Here is a 19403-nt window from a genome sequence, read left to right on the forward strand (position 1 = left end):
AATTGTACTCTCAAATCACAGATGCACTTCTTTGTTTTTAGGTTATGTTTTGGGTGCACCGTACCCAACCGTACCTGTATATATACATGCATGCAATGCGAATGCTGTGCACTCTGCGTTCAAACTTTGGGACCAGCATAAGCGTCTGTATCAGCTGAAAATTGATAAAAATATGATTTATTCGTTTAGAATAATTTAAATTGATACGCTTATCATTTCTTGTTATCATGATATTAAAAAATACAAAAATCTTTCATTGTACGCACAGGGTTTTGTGTCGCTGAATGAATTAGTCATGGAAGACAATATTTTGGAAATCTCTGACGATAACCTATTCAATCGAACTGGGCCTTGTAAATCATGTGTCGCAGAAATCCCAAATTCAGAACTGATAACTATGCTGGTGAAATGCGTAAATTTTGCAGCGATAAAACACAAGGATCAAAGAAGGAAGGATCCGGCAGAAACGCCATACATAAATCATCCTATAGGTTCGTAACCCTTTAACCCTTATTAGTCTCTCGAACAATTGATTTAAAACTTCGTGACTTTTATTTCTTTAACGTGAAATATATATAAATATATATATATTATACATATAGCAAACATGCGGCAGAAAAATGTGATAATATTTTCACGTTTTTTCAAGTCCTTTGATGGCTAATTTTGTAATTAATCTTAAAAATGTTCGGAATTCCTGTAGGTGTTGCAAACATTTTGATTCAAGAGGGTAATATCCACGATCCGGCTGTAATTTTGGCTGCTCTGTTACATGATACTGTGGAAGACACAGATACAACATTCGATCTATTAGAAGCTGAGTTTGGTAAAGAAGTTTGTGACATTGTTAAAGAAGTAACAGATGACAAAAGTTTGCCCAAAGCAGAACGTAAACGGCTGCAAATAGAAAATGCTCCTAACGCAAGTTACAAAGCTAAACTAGTTAAATTAGCAGATAAATTGTATAATTTAAGAGATCTTGAGAAATCCACACCAAAAGGATGGACACCAGAAAGAGTGAAAGAATATTACAAGGTAATTTATATACAATAGTCTCTGTAAATATCTCCATTAGTATTGTAATGATATGAAATTTATTAAACAAATTTGTACCAAATATTAAATTACAGTGGGCCAAAGCTGTGATAGATGGATGTCGTAAGACTAATTTTAATCTAGAAAGAGAATTAGATTTAATATATGCAAATCGAATAGCTAAAGAGAGGGAAATGTGTGGATGTAAAAAAATTTCACTGTCAGACTACCTAGCCTGTTAATTGATACATCAAAGATTTATTTAATAAGTATAAAAAAGAAAACGTATATTTCTGGGTATTGACAGCAATTTGGTATTGTATAATACTCAACAATATAATGAACGTCATTAAATACCAACTCTCCTGACATTTAAAAAAATGAAAAGGAAATCATATAAAAAATGATTGCATATAAAGCTTGCAAGAATATTATGTACCTGATGCATATGTACAGAATATTTTTTACAAAGTCTATGTCTGTTAAGTCTCCTACGATATACCTAATCTTTGTTACAATGCTCTTGCTGGAACAACTTCATGTATGCCACAAGTTCCTCTGCCTCCTCCAAAGTAATAGCATTGTACAAAGATGCTCGAATCCCGCCAACAGATCTGCAATAAATAATAACAGATATATAATTTGTTGAGATAGAGCGAAAGGAGAGTCTTATTCAATCAATGGCCTTATTGTTGCATTATTTTTCAAGTCACACTGACCTGTGACCTTTCAGCTGAAGCATCCCGCGCGCGCTTGCACCTTGTAGGAATTTCTTCTCAAGCTCCTCATTATCTTTGCCTATTCTAAAAGGCACATTCATCCTACTCCTTACATCATACTTTATCGGGCAGGAATAGAATCCCTTAGACTGATCGATCACCTCGTATATTTTCTGACTTTTTATGATTGCCAGCTTCTCCATTCCCTCGACACCCCCGTGCTCTTTGACCCATTCGAATACCAATCCAACTGTGTATATTCTAAGCAATTCAAAATAATTTTTTCATTGCTTAGACATAAATATTGTTGATAAGGTGGTTTTATCGAGAATGCTTACTGAAATACTGGCGGTGTATTGTGCAAGGAGTTATCAGCTGCCATAACAGTGTAATCCAGTATTGTTGGGCAGACCTTCGTGGCATGATTAAGAACATCATCACGCACTATTACGAGCGTCACACCCGCCGGACCAATGTTCTTCTGGGCACCAGCGAATATAACTGCAAACTAAATATAATATTATTGCTACACACCCTGACAAAAAAACCAACCATTAAAAAGAATAGGTTTTTCTAAAAGACACATACTTTTGAGACATCGACAGGTCTCGATAGAATGTTCGACGACATGTCGGCAACAAGGGGTACCCCATTCGTCTCGGGAACATAATTGAATTCGATTCCTGAAACAATTATTTTGCATGAATAAATCATAAACCAGACGTACTATGCTAATCATATTATTGTTGATTCACCGTGAATCGTCTCGTTGGCACAATAATAAACATATGATGCATTTGGATCTAAATTCCAAGTAGATGGATCCGGCACCTCGGTGTATTTCGTTGTTTTTGGCAGAACTAAGTTCACTTTTCCATACTTCGCTGCTTCCTTTGCTGCCTTAGCCGACCATGATCCTTGAAAATTTATTTAAATTTTATTTTTTATTTTTATTTATTTAAATCCATTAGCAGTTAGCCTCGGTAACATAAGTTAATCCTTTCTTTTCGATTTTTTTTACGATTATTGAGAATCCCCTAAAATTGTGGAATTTACCAGTCACTATATAGTCTGCAGTCCCGGTAGTCATCATGTTTAAAGGAATGGCCGCAAATTGTCCTGTACCACCCCCTTGCATGAACAAGATTTTGTAATTATCGGGGACTTGCCTGAAAAATTGAAACAATCAATTTTGGTTTTTAATTAAATTATTTTAAATAACTTATTCTTCGTCTTAACTTACAATAGTTCCCGCAGAGTCGCCTGAGCATTTTCGACAACATTTTTGAAATCGTTCGATCGATGACTCAACTCCAAAATACTGATTTGCGTGTTGCCATACGCGAGAAGGTCCCTCTGTACTTCTTTTAATACCTACAAATATATATAATTACCTTAATATTTATTGTTAATTAAGTGACGCACGCGATGGTTGAATTAACGAGTTTGACCTCTGCGCCATTAATCCACTGTTAGTATACTTAATATTTCGTGAAACTGGCGAATCGTAAACCGTTTCCACTCTGAGAATGTATCACTTCTCTAATATATATATTATAAAATTTGTATACGTTTAAAAAACGGAGTAATTTAACACTATTCTGCTTCTATATGTTCCAATAATATTTTCATAATTATTATACTATTATTTCTTTTTTATAGGAGATTTATATAAATTTAATTTAATTTGTATATATTTAAAAAGCGGGGTAATTTAACGCTACTTTGTTTCTATATATATTTGAAAAATATTTTCATAATTATTCCACTATCATTTCTTTTTTATAGAAGATAAATTAATTAGTAAATAAAGTAAATCATTCGCTGTACCTCATGTGGAAGCTTGGCTGGTCCGGCACCGTAATTAATGACGGGGTTCATGACTTGATCGGTCATCGTAAACGCTGTTACCGTGCTCGGCGGCTGACACGAAGAGACTGATCTAAAGATCTAGTAGAGAAGCCGATTTCCAATTCAAGTCTCGTTATCTCTTTGTGAATGTTTCAACTTTATCTTGTACAGATTCTTCCCCCTCTATTGATACATGTTGCAACGTGTTCACGAAAAATTGCGATTTCCAAACGATCTATTTAATCGTAGACCGCTTCAGAAAAAATTTTCCCCCATTCACCGTCTCTTTCACTTTCTCTCGCCAATTTTACTTCGCTAATAATCTCTTTATGTAACCGGTGATTTATCTGGGAAAAGAATAAAAAGCACTCACGCGCGTGATGAATACCAATCTCTAACCGCTCGGTATGTTATTTCAATCTGTTTTGTTTGATACAAGACACTTGTTGAGCAGGTTTGCACCAGAATTATTGATTGGTCGTCCGATGAGATCATTCTGTCATCAAGCTGCGAAATTTACTTAAATTACCATCCGTTCGTTCCATTTGTTGAATAATTTCTCATGGATGCATCTTTACAATCTCAATAATCATAAATTAAAAATATTAGAACCCGTCATTTTGTCAGGTTCCGTAGACCTAGTGCTAAAATTATAATGCGCGCGAAGACTATTATCAATTGGGTGGTAGAAATTATTGAATAGCGATCGCATTGTTGTTTCCTGTTTTACTATTATATATAATGTCGTAAAGTAAAGGAAACGCATTATTTTCTACGCTAAATCTACATATTTGAGTGTTTATGGTTTCAGTGTAAGGAAAATGTTGTTGTTAGGAAATGAGATGTGTCCACGCGCTGATAACATGCCCCCCGCAATGTCTTATCTTCGGGTTATGAAAACAGCTTATTTTACTGGCTTCTGACACGTGATACATCTACCGGATAAATCTGGATCATGCAATAATATAATGAAATGTTTCCTATCTCTCCAATGTTCATAAACATGCCTCATCATCTGTTTCTCAAGAAACAGAAACTTTAGGCACGGAGTAAGTATTTGATCAGAAGCAAAACTTTTGACAGAAATTGATTTTCGCCAATCGGGAAATTTGACAACTACTGTCTGTGGATTCTATGGATCAATCGATAAAACAGAGAGTGACGTCGATCACCACAGACGAGGTACAGGAGTAGACCAATCACCCAATGTATTTTTTTGTCTCACGTCCGCGGGGCTAAAGAACCATATAGAACCCCCTTACCATTTTTGTGTCACATCCTACCGTATCGGTCGGAACTAATATCACAAACGAGATGTAGGAATAGGCCAGTTCAGTCATCTCATCTTATGCTGTTTCGTGTCGCACGACATGAAAGTCGGTATTTCAGATCGTGAGAGACGAAACGAAAGTTGGTCTACTCCTATACTTTGTCTGTGGTCGTATGCAAAGATTCAAAAATTATAAACGCGGGAAATAAAGAATTTGATAAACTGAATTTTATTTTAAAAATTGTTTTCGTCATTGTCCCAGATTCGTGGATAGTTCTATATATACATTTGTATAGGCATATACAGAAGGTACATGCAATAATTAAAAAAAAAAGACAGGAATGCTTTGTGAGAAATTGAGTTTCAAAAAACCAGCCAGGGTTTCGTTTCTTGTCAAGTTCACCGCAGTAAGATGCGCTGCAACTTTGTAAACAAGTCGGCAATAGTTCAAACGATACTATCGAAAATATTGTTAAATAATCATTGATTATTTTTGCACTAGGGTTGTGTTTGTATTTTTTGTACTCAAATAAGTAATGCACAAGTTAATAAAATCTATACGTGTTTTTATATTGTATTTAACAGATCTGTAAAATATGGATTCGTTTAGAACGTTTATGAACATTTTTGCTACAGCTGTGAGAGAAAGAAACAGTAACGATCTTATAGAAATTTTGAGGAACAGTAGAACGTATTTTCAAAAATTATCGAAGGATGACAGCGGTATGCATGAATCGTTAATACTACCTTGTCTTCTACTCTATTATAATGTCCTGCCTGTTGTATTTTATTTTACAATAAATTTATAACGAAAATATAGTGTGTCAATGTCTCATAATGTTTTATATTATTCTTTTCTAGAATTGGCATTATCCATATTTTTCGATCAACAGAATGGTATCCTCTCTTTCCTTCAAAATGAATTTAACAAATCAAAGCCACAGAAAGGCTTTGATACAGCAATTAAGGAAGCGTTTCATCTTCTCGAATTTGTTATAGTACAATTTTCTGAAATATATCTGCCATACATCATTGACACTAAAGTATTGTATCATGTTTTATATATTAAACAATATAATTAGGATACATTATAAATTTAGTTTGTTACAGAACATATGTCAAAAGGTGCTCGAAATAAAATGCGCTTCATTAAATAAAAAAGCAGCTTGCAGTACTTTTAACAAGTTAATCGAATTATTTAGTGGACACGAAATGGGATTAGATGAAACTATAGAAAAATTGGTATCGTCGTTCACTATAGTAGATATAAAAGGTAAAAGAATATTATTCAACAAGTTAATTTTATTATACGAATTTAATTTAAGAATTTGATTGCATAAGTAACTTTATGTAAACGTTATTCATTTATTATTCCAGAGAGAAGTATATGGTTTTGCGTGATTGGCAAAATCATAAAGCATAAACCAGAAATACAAGTAAATGCAACTACGATTTTCCGGCAATTAAGAAACGACTTTATAAAGCAGGTATACAATACCAGTGAATAACTGTAACGTATAAATTTTTACTCTTGGATTTATGATTCTAGTATAATCCACAAAACACACAGCAGTCAAATGATATATTTCAAATATATTTGGATGTTTTTTCGGACTTATTGACAGAACTTTCAGAGGTGCTGGAAAAAAAACATTATAAAGAACTGTACGGCTGGGTTAAAGATTTCAGTCATTCAGAGAGATATCAATTTAAGAGAGTTGTGATGAGATCTGCAGTCAACTTGTTGTCCCATCATATCGAACTGTTCCGTGAATTCGTTTACTCTGATTATGACTATTGGTATAAACTATTAATCGATCTTGCTCAAAGCAGAAATACCCAATGCAGTGAATGTGGACAACGTGCTTTGAAAAGCTTCTATAAATTTATTGGAAACATGTTGAAGGACAAAACTTCCGAGGAAGACAAAACTGTATTTTTGGTAAATTTTGTATTTAAAATTTTCGTTTAAATACTCAATATTCTAATTGAATAGAATCATTGTGATAATCGTGGCCTTTATGTTTTAGTATTTTAAAAACTTTTTCGAAGAACAATTGAAAAACAATGCAGAGGTAAATGCAAATATACGTTTTGTAGTATATGGCTTCAGTCAGATGGCTGCTCCATGTAAAAGATACCTCACGCATAATGATGTTAGAGAAATGTTTTCTTTGGTTGCGCATTGTGCTTTGCCACTTTGTTCCAGGTACGAGCTAAACATTTAATACTTCAATAATCTTAACAACACCTCTAAACAGTTATTTCATACATTAATAAATTGAGTAATATAATTTACAAACTTTATTAAACTTCTGCCATCAATGTTTGCAGAGAAAATTTAGAACGATTAGAGCTGGAAAGTATTTGCGATTATCTAGGAGCCTTGTCTGAAATAATATTGCACATGTCGGAGCTGTCGATCGATCAGATAAACATAATTTCAAAGCTCAGTATTATTTTAATGAAAAGGTTTCCCGAACTTCCAATAGTTAATCGAAATTCTGCAATTTTTTCGCTGACGAAAACGATTGTTAATATTGGGACAGTTAGCAAAGCCTTGTTAGAAGAATTTCTGTATAATTTAAGTACGTATATTTATATGATTTCTAACTATCTATTTAAACACAATAACATTCCTCTTTTTATTTAGTTTATAACGGAATAATATGGACCTGTTCGCACACTTTATTCGTCGACGCAGAATTAGAACGGGAATTGAAACATCTCGACGAGCGACTGATGTGCTACAAAAATTATTTACCTTTGTGGTCACAACTTTTGAAACGAGAACGGTATAGACAACACAAGTACGAGTACATTGTACAAGACGTGGTTGATTCGGCGATACACGTATGCATCACGCTAATTACGAAATTAAATCTGAACACGAGAGTGAACGATGATAACGTGTTCTCGGACGCGAGCTTTTCTCAAATTGCCGAGAACGCGGCAGACTTTCGAATGTACGTCAACATCGTCGACTTGTACGTTGATATAATCAATGAATTAGAGTCATCGTTATTGACGAGGACTATGCACAAATTCCTATTAAAATTCATCAATATGTCTTACAAGCGGCCTCTTGTATCAGGATTTTATAAATTAGTTTACGCAACGTTCCAACATATTTCCAATTTAACTGAAGACGAGATTGAAACAGAAACACTGGAGTTGTTATACAAATACTTCATTAACATATTGAACTTGATGCCCACGTTCACAGGTGAATTGTTGACTACTTGTTTATCCCTAATTCTAAATGTACCAGACATGTACATAGAGCGCATTCTGGACAGTTCGATTCCAACGTTCAAGATAGCTTTAACTGTGGGATTAAGTGATTTCGAAGTAGCTTGGACCGCATTAAACACGTTAGAGAGATGGTCGAGCCGTTCGAACGGTCAACAAAAAAGTAAATTTTTATTAGAGATTGTACCATTCTTGGAGCCGTATTTAAACAGCGGAGAGAGCAACGTCGAAATGTCACAGGATATAATTAATTCCGAGAGGAAAGTTATCAAGCGTATCGTGCTCAGAGACAACGAGAAAACATTGGAAAGATTTCAGATGAGAGTTTTATTATTCGTTGCATCGCTCGACACCGATGCGTTAATGAGTTTCGTGTACAAAAAGTCCATGAACATAGGAGCCACTTGGGACAAGAAAGATTTACTCAAGTATTCACTGTCTTTGTCCGATGCAGAAGTGGATATTTATTTTGACAAAATCCTGCCGAGGCTGACCCAATTAGCGCGAAACTCTGGGGACAGGCGAACGAAGATCATCGCCTGCGAATTACTTCATTCTGTGATAATGTTGATCTTGGGAAAAACGTCGAAATCGAATCTGGATAAGTTCACACCTCTGTATAATATAATATGCCCAGCTTTGCTGAACTTAGGCTGCGATTTCGATGAAGCAGCTAGGCAAATCTTTCAGCCTTTGATGCTGCAGCTGATGCATTGGTTGAGCTCGAAATTCATGCTCAAATCTCTGGCGACCACGTGCTTCATAGATTCAGTATTCGAAGCTTTGAGCAATGACTCGAACTCTTCGCTCAGGGAATTTTCCGGAGCGTGTTTAGCCGAATTTACTAAATGGTCTATAAAGCAGTCTAACAACGACAGAGGAACTCAATTGAACATCGACGAGGTTCTACACAAAATGATGAACTTTGCGGTACATCCGTCTACGTATAAACGAATAGCAGCCGCCACAGCTTTCAATCATCTTTACACTATCTTACGGGAAGACGAAACAATTGTTTCCGTATACTGGTTGGAAATTTTGTATTGCTTCGTCAAGAGTTTAGATGGCTGCAACGATCCCACGATTTTCGTTGCACTCGATCACGTTGAAAGAGTGCTAATCGCAAAGAAGAATTTGTTGAATGCGAATCACAAAAAACGTAGATTGCCAACTGAATTCGAGGGAGCCACTCTAACGGATGCAGTGTACTGGCTGCTCACTCAATGCGGTTCCGTAAACTCTTCTTGCAGGGCGAAGTGCATGGACCTAGTGGTTAAAGTTTCTGAACATATAAGTAATTGCGACTCGGCTGCAACAATGATAAATAATTATATTACTGTCTACGGAAAAAAAGAGTTTAATGCAATAATATTTAAAGATCTAGACTCGAAGATAGAGAGTCTTACTTGCAGTATTATTTTGCCTCTCTTGAGGAGTTTGGATTGTTGTATTTGGCTGATGAAAAACGATCTGATAACGATGGAGTATTTATTTGCAAATTCGAATACCGAGAACGAAATACTTTTCAATAGCGCGAAGAATTACATTTTTGTAGTCCACAAGATCAAAAACGAAACAGATGATGACAGCATGGTGATGCTGTCGAAAGAGTCAGAAGAATTACAAATTTTACAGTGCAAGCTAATAGTAACTATACTCAATTTCTCTCAAATTCTTCTCAAGTCCGAGGTGAGTAAATTGTTTCTTGATATCGTCTTAAGATTGTCGTGCTAAAACAATTTCAATTTCAGAAAAATTATGTGCCGGATTTCTTTCTGTGTAAGGATCTATTCGAGCTAATCTCAAAATGTATAATGTGTCCTCAAGCTGTAGGATTCGAGACAATCAATTTTGAAAGCACCGAATCACTTTCACGGATTCTGCATGATCTAATGGAATCGATAATACAAAAGGGCGATGACGCCATGCTAGATTCTATAAAACGTGAACTGTCCGTGCACGTGGAAAAACATATAAACAATTTCATTGATTTAGATGAGATTGTTTCCAGCACATGTAGCTGCAGCGAACTGAAACAATATGTTCGCGGTTTAAGTTTTCTGGAGCAACATAATATTCTCAGTCAGATGTACAATGTAATCTTCGTTGATAATATTTTTTCGATTATTCTGCATCAATGATCATTAGATACACTAATTGCTATGTTTTCTTCTTTTTTAAGGGGATTTATACGATTAATCAACCGGACGAAAAAATTACGCGAGTCTTTAGTGTTCTAGCACGAGAACGAATGGGCGAATTTGTTTGTGTGACCATAAAAACGCCAGTAATGGAGTATTTGCAAATTCTGATGGAATTGCTCCTTAGTCGTTACGAGGTACGTTACGTGAAAATGATCAGGGTTGGCGAATCAAGAACTGAACCGTTGAAACGTAAAATTATTTGCAGACATCGACAACGAGAACACTTGTTACATTAATTGGGAACGATACAATGATCGACTGGGACTTCAAGAAAATTGAACACGGCATGTACTTTCTACGTCTGTTTAAAAACAAGATATTTAAATACATGCTGAAGGACGCAGAGAAGACTATGGAAGTATTCGACACGTTGTTGCAAGCAAATGCGTCTCTTTTGTTAACAACGATCGAGCAACTGTTCCTGTTTGTGCAACGACACCGAAATGAATTACGCGAGAAAAGGGAATCTTTAGCGGACGCTATGATTAGAAGATTCTCTGCTTTCGAACGAGTCGTGAACAATCAAGAGGATAGGAAAGAGAAGATAATAAGCATTTATGGGGTCGTCGTGCACTTGAAGGAAAGGCCGATCGAAGTACAGTCTCTGAACAAAGACTTTCACGCGTGGATACTCGATCAATTAACGGAGAGCCATGACGTGAATCACAAGATCAGGATTCTCCAGAATTTCCTCGTATGTTTGACCGACAAGACATCCGACTCTCAGCCAGAATTGCTTGCCATTCTACGTACTCTGCGAAGCGACAGGATATCCCTGTGTCCAAACAATTTCTCTCAGAGGGACGTGAAAGCTTTGAAAGTCATCAACTGTTTCCAAACGCTGTTAACATTCCTACCCGTGACTAAATCGATTGTAGTATTCAAGTCCATCATTCTATTCGCTGCTGGGATCGCTGAACACTTGTGGGACGTAAAAACGGAAGAGAATCTAAAGAAATACTTCAGTTCTATCGGCCCTGCGAATGCTCTAGCTTCTTTGGAGGCGGCGTACAAGTTGTTCTTGAGCCTGAACATGCCGACAAACGAGAGATTCGACATACTGCGGCGTTTTCTTCTACCGTTGTTCGAATTCTGCGAGACTGCCGAAATCAGGAAATTTTTCGAGAGAAATATCCGTGAGATATACACCATAATCGAGCAAGCAATAGTTGGGAGCGGTTCGGACATGAGTCAACTGATGGTATCGAAGATAGGCTGCTACGATCTCGTTGCGGTCATGTTCGCGAAGGTGGACATCAATGAAATCGACAATCCCGACAGCGTCATCACAAAAAATGCTATCGACCAAGTGGAAACTGGCAAAGAACTCCTAAGAAATTTGTATAAGAGCACGCTGCAGGTACGTAGGTTGAAGACGCCTGATCCGGAACAGAAAGAGACGATGAGACTGTTGCACTGCTCCGCGTACAATCTTTCCGTAGCGATCGTGTCCTTGAAAACGGACGAAGACACCTACAAGAGCATCTTCGCCGAGAACCGAAAGAACGAGCAGCTGATTTGGGAGAACATCGTGGATTGCCAGAGACCGTACAATCTTGAGCAGACTTTCAAAGAGTATCCGAAGTACTATAAGAAGCTGGTTAACATAAGAAAAAGCATAAGAAAGCAGACGAACTCTGGGCAGAACTCTTACGTTTACAGCTACGATCTGTCCAACTGCACCTTGAACGAAGACATACACGCTTATGATTATAACGAAGCCGTTGTGCGGGATAGCCGCAGCAACGCTGACACCAAAGAAGAAAGCATGAGCGTGTTGCTCGAAAGTGACGAACTGAATAACCACGAATGCATGGCGACCATTTGCGGTGTGTTGAACCATATGATATCGACACATATCTCTACACCACCTGATGGGAATCTTGATGAGGATATCATGATACCAAAATGGTTGGAATGCTTCTGCGGCCCGACTGGCAACGACAATGTCAGACTGTTCAAACTGAAGATTATATTGAACATGCAAACCGTGTTCAAGCCGTATGCAAAATATTGCCTGCAGGTAATAATACATGCCGCCTATTCATATTTAATACGGAATCCGTTGAACTATGTCATCGCTGACGTTATAGAGATGCTGATAGACTGGCAGAACGTAGCCCGGCCTGTTACGACCAAAGAGAAAGCGATCGCGCAAAAGTTATGGGAAATCATGATCGAGAAAGCTGTCGTGAACAAGAGGAACGATATCACCAAAGCTGTTTATAAATACAACATGTACATGATAAAAGTGATCCTCGAAATGTGGCGTGGTTGCTTGGAGTTGCCGCAGAATTTAGGTAGCAAAATCGAAGACGCGCCCGGGGCCACGGTATACTTGATATTGATTTGTATGGTGAACGGAATGATCGACAAGATGCTCGAGAGGGACGATGTCTTTCAGTTTCTCGAGAAAACTCTGCGAAACTGGAAGGACGACGAGGAGACGGTTTTGCAGTGCTGCGAATGCTTCGGTTTGACTTTGAAGCACTTGGACGAGCACGACAGTCCCTCGGACAAAAAGGGGAAGATCATCGAGCTGATCAGAAGCGTGTTAAGGCAGATGCAAACGTCGTTCGCGGCCAGACAAATCAAATGCATCCGCGCGCTCTGCAAAAGCTACCCGGACGCCGGGATCATTTATTTCGAATTTGTTACCGCGAACATGTTCAGGGTGGACAGAATGGGGCAATCGTATTGCTTGGAAATATTCTTGGAATGTGTACCGAGGTTCGACACAGAACGAGTGCTGAAGGAATTAGAATATATAAAATTTCGCGATCTCTTGAAAAACAAAGTGCTACCTTACGAGAAGATAGCGTTACAGATTATTCATACTTTGGCCTCGATTCTCTCTCCGTCGCATCTGTTGTCTCTGGTCGTTTTGCTGACTCCGTACACGAAACACGATTCTTCCGAATACAGAGAATGTGCCTATAACATATTTATAGATATCTATAAGAAGTATATCGTGGATACGTCTGACGATGAAGACGTGAGAAAGCTGATGCACATTAGCAAAGAGATGTTGTTCAATGGCATACTAGATCCTGCTGAACAGGTACAAGAAAAGATTCTAGACTTTTGGACTCAAAGTGCACACTTGAGGAGCACTTGCGAACAGAGATTGCTGGAAACTTTGAACGCGTACGAACCTGGTGCTTGCAACAACTTTCTACCGTTCCTGCTTCTCATGATCCTGGACCTCACTAAGAAGTCGAAGAATTATATGCAGAAGATATTCGACGAACCGTTGCACGAGTGCTCCTACAGAGATTATAAGATAACACCTTCGTGGCGAACGAAGAATCTGGGATCGAAGGCGCCACTTTTCGTCCCGTCTTTAGCCAGCAAAATGAATCAGACGTTCACTCAAATGACCGCTACTCTTACAGATACGTTTGACTCTTCGTACACGAGACCGTACTCGAATACCGATTTCGATCTTCAGGCCACTCAAGATCCAGAATTCGAACCGACCTTCGTCAACGAAGAACCCACATCGATGTTGGATCATTATAGCTTCGACGACACGTTTAAAATTCCGGCGGTGCCGGAGCCTGCTCACAATAAGAAATCGAAACGATTCCTGAGCAGCTCTGTCGAGGTCTCGTCGGACTTTCGACAAAAAGAGATCAAGAAGAATATACAACGTGCTGAAATGATAAAAGAAGACGCCGTGCGCCAAAGAAGCAGTGTGAGATTGTACAGGAAATATAGAATAGGCGATTTTCCAGACATCGAAATATTCCACTCGGCGTTGATCGAACCGTTGCAACAGCTGGCGAAGAAAGACTCGCAGATTTGTAAGGACTTAACGGTTTCTATTGTCTGCGCGTTTCTGAGAGACTGCAGAGATAACGAGTTTGTAAAGAACGTCGTAGATAGCTTGAAACTTATCGTCGAAAGAGAACGAGGTAGCAATTCGATGGTAGCTGTGAGTTTGGAGATACTACAGGCTACTCGCGTTACTGATTGCTCGCCGGAGGTCGTCGCTAGGGTCTCGAGATTAAATAGTTTGAATTTCCTCGGTCCACTTGTTATAGAAGAAAATTTAATTTACCGTAGAAACGATGTCGAACCGCCTAAGAAGAGAGCGAGAAACTGTGATGCACAGGACACAACGACGCAACAGTGTCTGCAGAAAGAATGGTTGCAATTAGCAAATCTTTACGAGTCCATCAATGACGTTGACGTGGTCCTCAGCATCTTCCAGAATCATATTACAAATGAGGATATACGGGTATGTGCTCATTTATTGAACTATGTAGTCTCAATTAACGTGTACAATTAACCAGGTGGGCGTAACTTAGCCGTTTTAAAACTGCTGTATTTTTTCCAAAATTGAGTTGTTTCATGCTAAGTTGCTTCATAGGATCTGATCCTATTAAGGAAACGACTGAACATGATTTTAAAGTGCGCTTTCAATTGCAGGACGCATCGTTTGCTCAAACAGCTACCAATTGGGTTGAAGCGAAAGCGGCTTACGAGAAAGCCTATGAAACAGATTCAGTCTTGGTCAAAGAACACTGTCTTCAAGGCTTGTTCGAGTGTTTGAGCAATATGTGTCGCTGGGACAAAATCGACGAACATATAAAAGAAAAATCAGATGGAAGCATAGAGAAGATTTGGGACGATCCGTGGAAAGATTGGATGCTCCCATGGTTGTTCGAGGTTTTTGTAAGAAGATTAACAAACGCGAACGCTAATGACTCACTTTTCGAGACGAAGGAGCTTATCGAGGCTTGGTTAGGCGACGATGCGAAAATGAAGTATATTAAACGATCCTTTGGCAGTGAATTGGCCATGTTCTGGCTGTACGATCAAGTAGAAATTGCTCGTGACTTGACGCTTAGTACATTGGACGGGATGAGAGAACAGTGGATCAGACTTTATCCACTCTCTACGCAGTTGCGGGTCAACATGATGCAGAAATTGCGAATAATCAATGACGTAAACTGGTATATCAAAGTTTTAAAAACAGCGGAGAGTCCGGACGACTTGCAAGACATCTTGAAGTTCTGGAACAATAGTCTACCGTCCGTTCAAGACGCCATCATCCCATGGGAGAAGCTAACATCCTATAGAATTGAGTTCGTCATCGGGCCGCTAAGAAACAAATTGGGGAAATGGAACGTGGACGAAACTCAACAAGATTCAGAAAGCGTACCAGACCGAGAGGAAGAAGCAGGGATTGCTCAACAATTGTCTACAGCAGCTTTCAGCATGCGGCTGAAAATGATCGAGACAGCATTGGGCCAGAAGAATAAATACATATCGAAGAAATACTTGTACCAGTTGGAGAAAAATATGTCAGATTATTCTGTACACATGGAACACCAATTCCTCTTGGCTGTTGCGAAGACGAAGTACTTGAATGGTGAGATTGAAACAGACACGAAGAAGAAGCTGTCCAACTATGCTTGTTCCTGGATACACTGTCACAATCTCCTGCAGAGGACTGATCTCGATCCAATGATAAATGTGCATGTCCGGCATGAAATCAGTAAAATAGCTTCGAAGATCGCAGAGCTGAGTCAGAAAGATACAACGTTCTCTGATTTGCTAACGAGGAACACTGCGATCTTGGATGCGATTAGTGTTGCGAATGACGATGTACCTGCTATTCAAGAGTCATTGAATGCTTATTGCTTGAATCAACTAAAAGAGTGTTGCACTGTGCCATCTCCGAGCATCAAGGAGTGCTACTACACTCTTTCAAAGTATTGTTACGACAAATTATCATGCGATAGCAATGATGCTGAAATAAGTAAACAATTCGTGCGGTCTACGTTGAAAGCGATGAGCTACGGATCTCTCGAAGCAGCTCATTATTTCCCTTGCTTACTGAAGTCTGAATATTTCGAGGACGCAGAGACAAAGGATATTTTCTTGAAAGAGAGCGAGGGGATCCAAACTTGGTTGTTCCTGTCTTGGCAAGCCCAGCTGTTCTCACATCTAGGGACCGCCATTGCACCGTTGATCATACCAATCCTGAAACGCATCGTCGAAACTTATCCAAATGCTGTGATGTATACGTTCCGTTTGACGGTGGAAACCACCCCTGCTCTTCTCAACGAGGCCAGAACCTATGATATTCGGAAAATACTTTACCAGAGATCTGAAATCGATCATTTTCTACTGGCAATGCAATACCTCGTCCAGCCAGAATTATACTTACAGTATTACCTGCTTGAACTCTTGAAAAACTTATCGTTGGGCTCCGCCACAGCTGTGAGCACGCTTCTGAAGAAAGTATATCCAAATAAAGGTGAGATCGAACGGGATCTAAGACCAGGGACGATATTCAATGAGATTAGAGCCTATGAAAATCAGATAAAGAGATGGGAGTCGTGGAAGCCTGAAAAGATTAAGCAGGATGCGTATAAGATTATCGAAAAACTGAAGAACGCCTTAGGGAGTCGCAAAGATAAATTACATTTGCAGGATTACAGTCCATGGTTGCACAGGTTTTCTGAAAAGGACATAGAGATACCTGGACAGTACACAGGCGACAGAAAGCCTATGCCACAGTATCATGCCAAGATCATGAAGATAGAACCTTCAGTGAAGGTACTCAAGTCCCTGCGCAAACCCATTCAAATGGTTATGATTGGCAATGACGCGAAGGAGTATCCCTTCCTAGTGAAATTCGGCGAAGATTTGAGACAGGACCAAAGACTGCAACAGTTGTTCACTGTTATGAACAAGACGTTGCGTATCGACACTGCTTGCAAGCAGAGACAGTTGTCTATCGACACTTATCAGGTGAGTTTGCAAAGGAAAGTTCTCTGCAATTCTGCGATCAATTGCAATTTTTCCCTTGTTAGGGAAATATATTCCCTTGTTAGAATATAAAAAATGATTATTATGCTTCTGTACAGGTGATTCCTTTGTCCAAAACGGTGGGGCTGATACAATGGATAGACAACACGAGGTCTCTGCAGGAATTTATACGCTTCACATTATCTCAGGAAGAAGAGAAACGTTGGGGGTCGATAGGTGAACAATATGAACAGTGGATTCAAAGTGCTGCGCCCTCCAAGAAACAATTCGAGAGATACAAAGAGGCGACAATGAAATACAGCGCTGCGAAAGTGACCGCTAAAATGGGCGAGTTTATGCGTAAAACTAGCTGGGATAGTTTGCGCAAAACGTTCACAGTGTTATGCCCGTCCGTAGAGAGCTTCGTTGTCATGCGACGAAACTTTGTTACCACTTATGCCACCATGTGCATTGCTCATTGGATTTTGGGTATTGGTGATCGTCATCTCGGCAATCTTCTGATCGCCGTTGGATCGGGTCGTTGTTTAGGCATCGATTTTGGGTTAGCTTTTGACGCCGGTGTTGATCTAAGAATTCCTGAATTGATGCCGTTTCGTTTAACGAATCAAATTCTTGGCTTGCTTAAACCTTTCACCGAGAAGGATCTTCTACGAGCGGTAATGGTGCACACGTTAAGAGCACTCAGAAACGAGTCAGGCCCTATCCTGTCTTGTATGGATGTTTTCGTTCACGAGCCCCTGAATTGGACCGAACACGTCAACAAGAAACAACAGGAAAACGAAGATGACGTCGCAGATGTTAAATGGATGCCCAAGAAAAAGATCAAAGCCGTTACCAAAAAATTGAACGGGATCAAACCGTCTTGGATTATTTGGGAGCAATTGAAAGAGCAACACGAGGGAAAATATCTTGATCGATGTTACGTTATACTAAATGGAGAAGATGATGTTAAACGACCCCGAGCGACGATAAAGAATGATGGCCTCAGTCCTGAGGAACAGGTAAATCTTTATACAAGAGGGTCCACCTGTTCATCCCTATTAACTGTGAAAAAGATATTAAAAAGTTTTCGGATCTGTTATAAAACCATCATTTTAATAAGGCTGGACAGGTGGGCACCTCATACAAAATTATTTTTATCATTATTGAATTGTTATATTAATGATATTTTTAGATCGACTGCTTGCTGGATCAAGCAATCGATTTAAATATTCTAGGCCGCACATATGGAGGGTGGAGGCCATGGCTTTGAATCCTTCAGACCTAGGTATATTTACTATTAATTATACGATTACTTAAAGTTATAGGAGCATAATATATTTTATATACAAATCCGTTTCTACTCATTTAAATAAAGCAAGTAATTTAATATAGATTATACTTCACTTTTTCTACGAAAACCAAACGAAATGAACAGTTACTACTTAAAGGTAATAATGAATTTTACTAAATCAGTGGTTCAGTTTAAAATGAACAATAACGCTGAAGTAAAAGTTGAACATTCGTCGAACACGCAGAGTCTAGAGGGGCGACTCGCTCTTGCCGCTCGCACGCGGCTAGTGCCGGCGACGCTAGCGCTGCGGCAAGGTGCGGAAACGCACGTGGCCCCTACAAAAAATGATTAGAGCGTCCTCTCCTCTGTCAGTTAAAGAACTACTCATTGAAGTAATCTCATAAACTTTCATCTATGGTGGTAGTACACGGTTAGTTTCAATGATGTTGACATTATCGTCTTTTAGCTAATAACCTGAAATTAAAAATATATATACTTGATTACAATTTGTGTGGTTTCTCATCTATTTGTGCAATGCAAAGTGTTCAACTTTCAAGTAGCCATATTATGCCTCTCGTTGGAAGTAAGATTACTACATACATGTTTACATTCATAAATTTCGGTATAATACCCACACGATATTAATTAAATAAATATGTTAAAATAGTGACAAATTATTTTATTTCAGTTGGAACTACAGAGATTCAAGGAAGGGACGCGATATATCAAGTTATTGATGAAAACTTAAAAGGAGGTTTCCGATCTATTAAGTAGTAATAGCATAGAAAAATTTATCATTTTAGGGAAAGGAAAATTGTGACAGATTGATGGCAGTTAACATTTCCTTTCTATGTTATCTCTGGGTATTTGTTGCTCTTGAAATAAAAGCTACATTGATATTTCATCAACACTGTACAGTGTTAAAATTAATTCACTTCTTTAAAACAATGTTTGCGAGTTTTCCTGTTAAATTCGATCGTCAGGAATAAAATAGCTTGGCATTTTTTACAAGC

General features: G+C 38.5%; 3 protein-coding genes and 1 long non-coding RNA gene across 4 annotated transcripts in view; 2 read left to right on the forward strand and 2 right to left on the reverse strand.

The window, feature by feature from the left end:
* Positions 1–19403, reverse strand: part of LOC143360565 (uncharacterized) — a 272755-nt gene that overhangs the window by 145614 nt on the left and 107738 nt on the right. The gene's annotated exons all lie outside the window — the stretch shown is intronic.
* On the forward strand, positions 3–1290 carry Mesh1 (Metazoan SpoT homolog-1). Its single transcript, XM_076799537.1, has 4 exons — positions 3–143; positions 269–491; positions 704–1035; positions 1131–1290. The coding sequence occupies exons 1-4, from the start codon at positions 45–47 to the stop codon at positions 1275–1277; spliced, it is 801 nt and encodes a 266-aa protein (XP_076655652.1). The 5' UTR covers positions 3–44; the 3' UTR covers positions 1278–1290.
* LOC143360556 (phosphoserine aminotransferase) lies at positions 1274–4178 on the reverse strand. The gene is made up of 8 exons (XM_076799521.1): positions 3585–4178; positions 2998–3128; positions 2811–2923; positions 2510–2671; positions 2343–2437; positions 2093–2262; positions 1755–2015; positions 1274–1649 (listed from the first exon to the last, which is right to left on the reverse strand). Exons 1-8 carry the CDS (start codon positions 3648–3650, stop codon positions 1538–1540), a joined length of 1110 nt encoding a protein of 369 aa, XP_076655636.1. The 5' UTR covers positions 3651–4178; the 3' UTR covers positions 1274–1537.
* On the forward strand, positions 5292–18632 carry LOC143360550 (DNA-dependent protein kinase catalytic subunit). The gene is made up of 14 exons (XM_076799505.1): positions 5292–5598; positions 5737–5918; positions 5986–6148; positions 6253–6362; positions 6425–6817; positions 6906–7084; positions 7210–7463; positions 7529–9816; positions 9879–10223; positions 10310–10465; positions 10537–14574; positions 14766–17099; positions 17216–18118; positions 18292–18632. Exons 1-14 carry the CDS (start codon positions 5472–5474, stop codon positions 18367–18369), a joined length of 11550 nt encoding a protein of 3849 aa, XP_076655620.1. The 5' UTR covers positions 5292–5471; the 3' UTR covers positions 18370–18632.

This window comes from Halictus rubicundus, chromosome 13, assembly GCF_050948215.1.
Source record: "Halictus rubicundus isolate RS-2024b chromosome 13, iyHalRubi1_principal, whole genome shotgun sequence".
Lineage (NCBI taxonomy): Eukaryota > Metazoa > Arthropoda > Insecta > Hymenoptera > Halictidae > Halictus > Halictus rubicundus.

Excerpts from the sequence above, each read along its gene's own strand:
- LOC143360550 (XM_076799505.1), top strand. The coding sequence starts at position 5,472 with ATGGATTCGTTTAGAACGTTTATGAACATTTTTGCTACAGCTGTGAGA. Across the intron at positions 5,919-5,985 it reads CATACATCATTGACACTAAA|AACATATGTCAAAAGGTGCT; the intron begins GTATTGTATCAT and ends AGTTTGTTACAG. Across the intron at positions 7,085-7,209 it reads GCTTTGCCACTTTGTTCCAG|AGAAAATTTAGAACGATTAG; the intron begins GTACGAGCTAAA and ends CAATGTTTGCAG.
- LOC143360556 (XM_076799521.1), bottom strand. The coding sequence starts at position 3,650 with ATGACCGATCAAGTCATGAACCCCGTCATTAATTACGGTGCCGGACCA. Across the intron at positions 2,924-2,997 it reads GCGACTCTGCGGGAACTATT|GCAAGTCCCCGATAATTACA; the intron begins GTAAGTTAAGAC and ends TCAATTTTTCAG. Across the intron at positions 2,016-2,092 it reads AATACACCGCCAGTATTTCA|AATATACACAGTTGGATTGG; the intron begins GTAAGCATTCTC and ends TGAATTGCTTAG.
- Mesh1 (XM_076799537.1), top strand. The coding sequence starts at position 45 with ATGTTTTGGGTGCACCGTACCCAACCGTACCTGTATATATACATGCAT. Across the intron at positions 144-268 it reads ACTTTGGGACCAGCATAAGC|GGTTTTGTGTCGCTGAATGA; the intron begins GTCTGTATCAGC and ends TTGTACGCACAG. Across the intron at positions 492-703 it reads ATACATAAATCATCCTATAG|GTGTTGCAAACATTTTGATT; the intron begins GTTCGTAACCCT and ends GAATTCCTGTAG.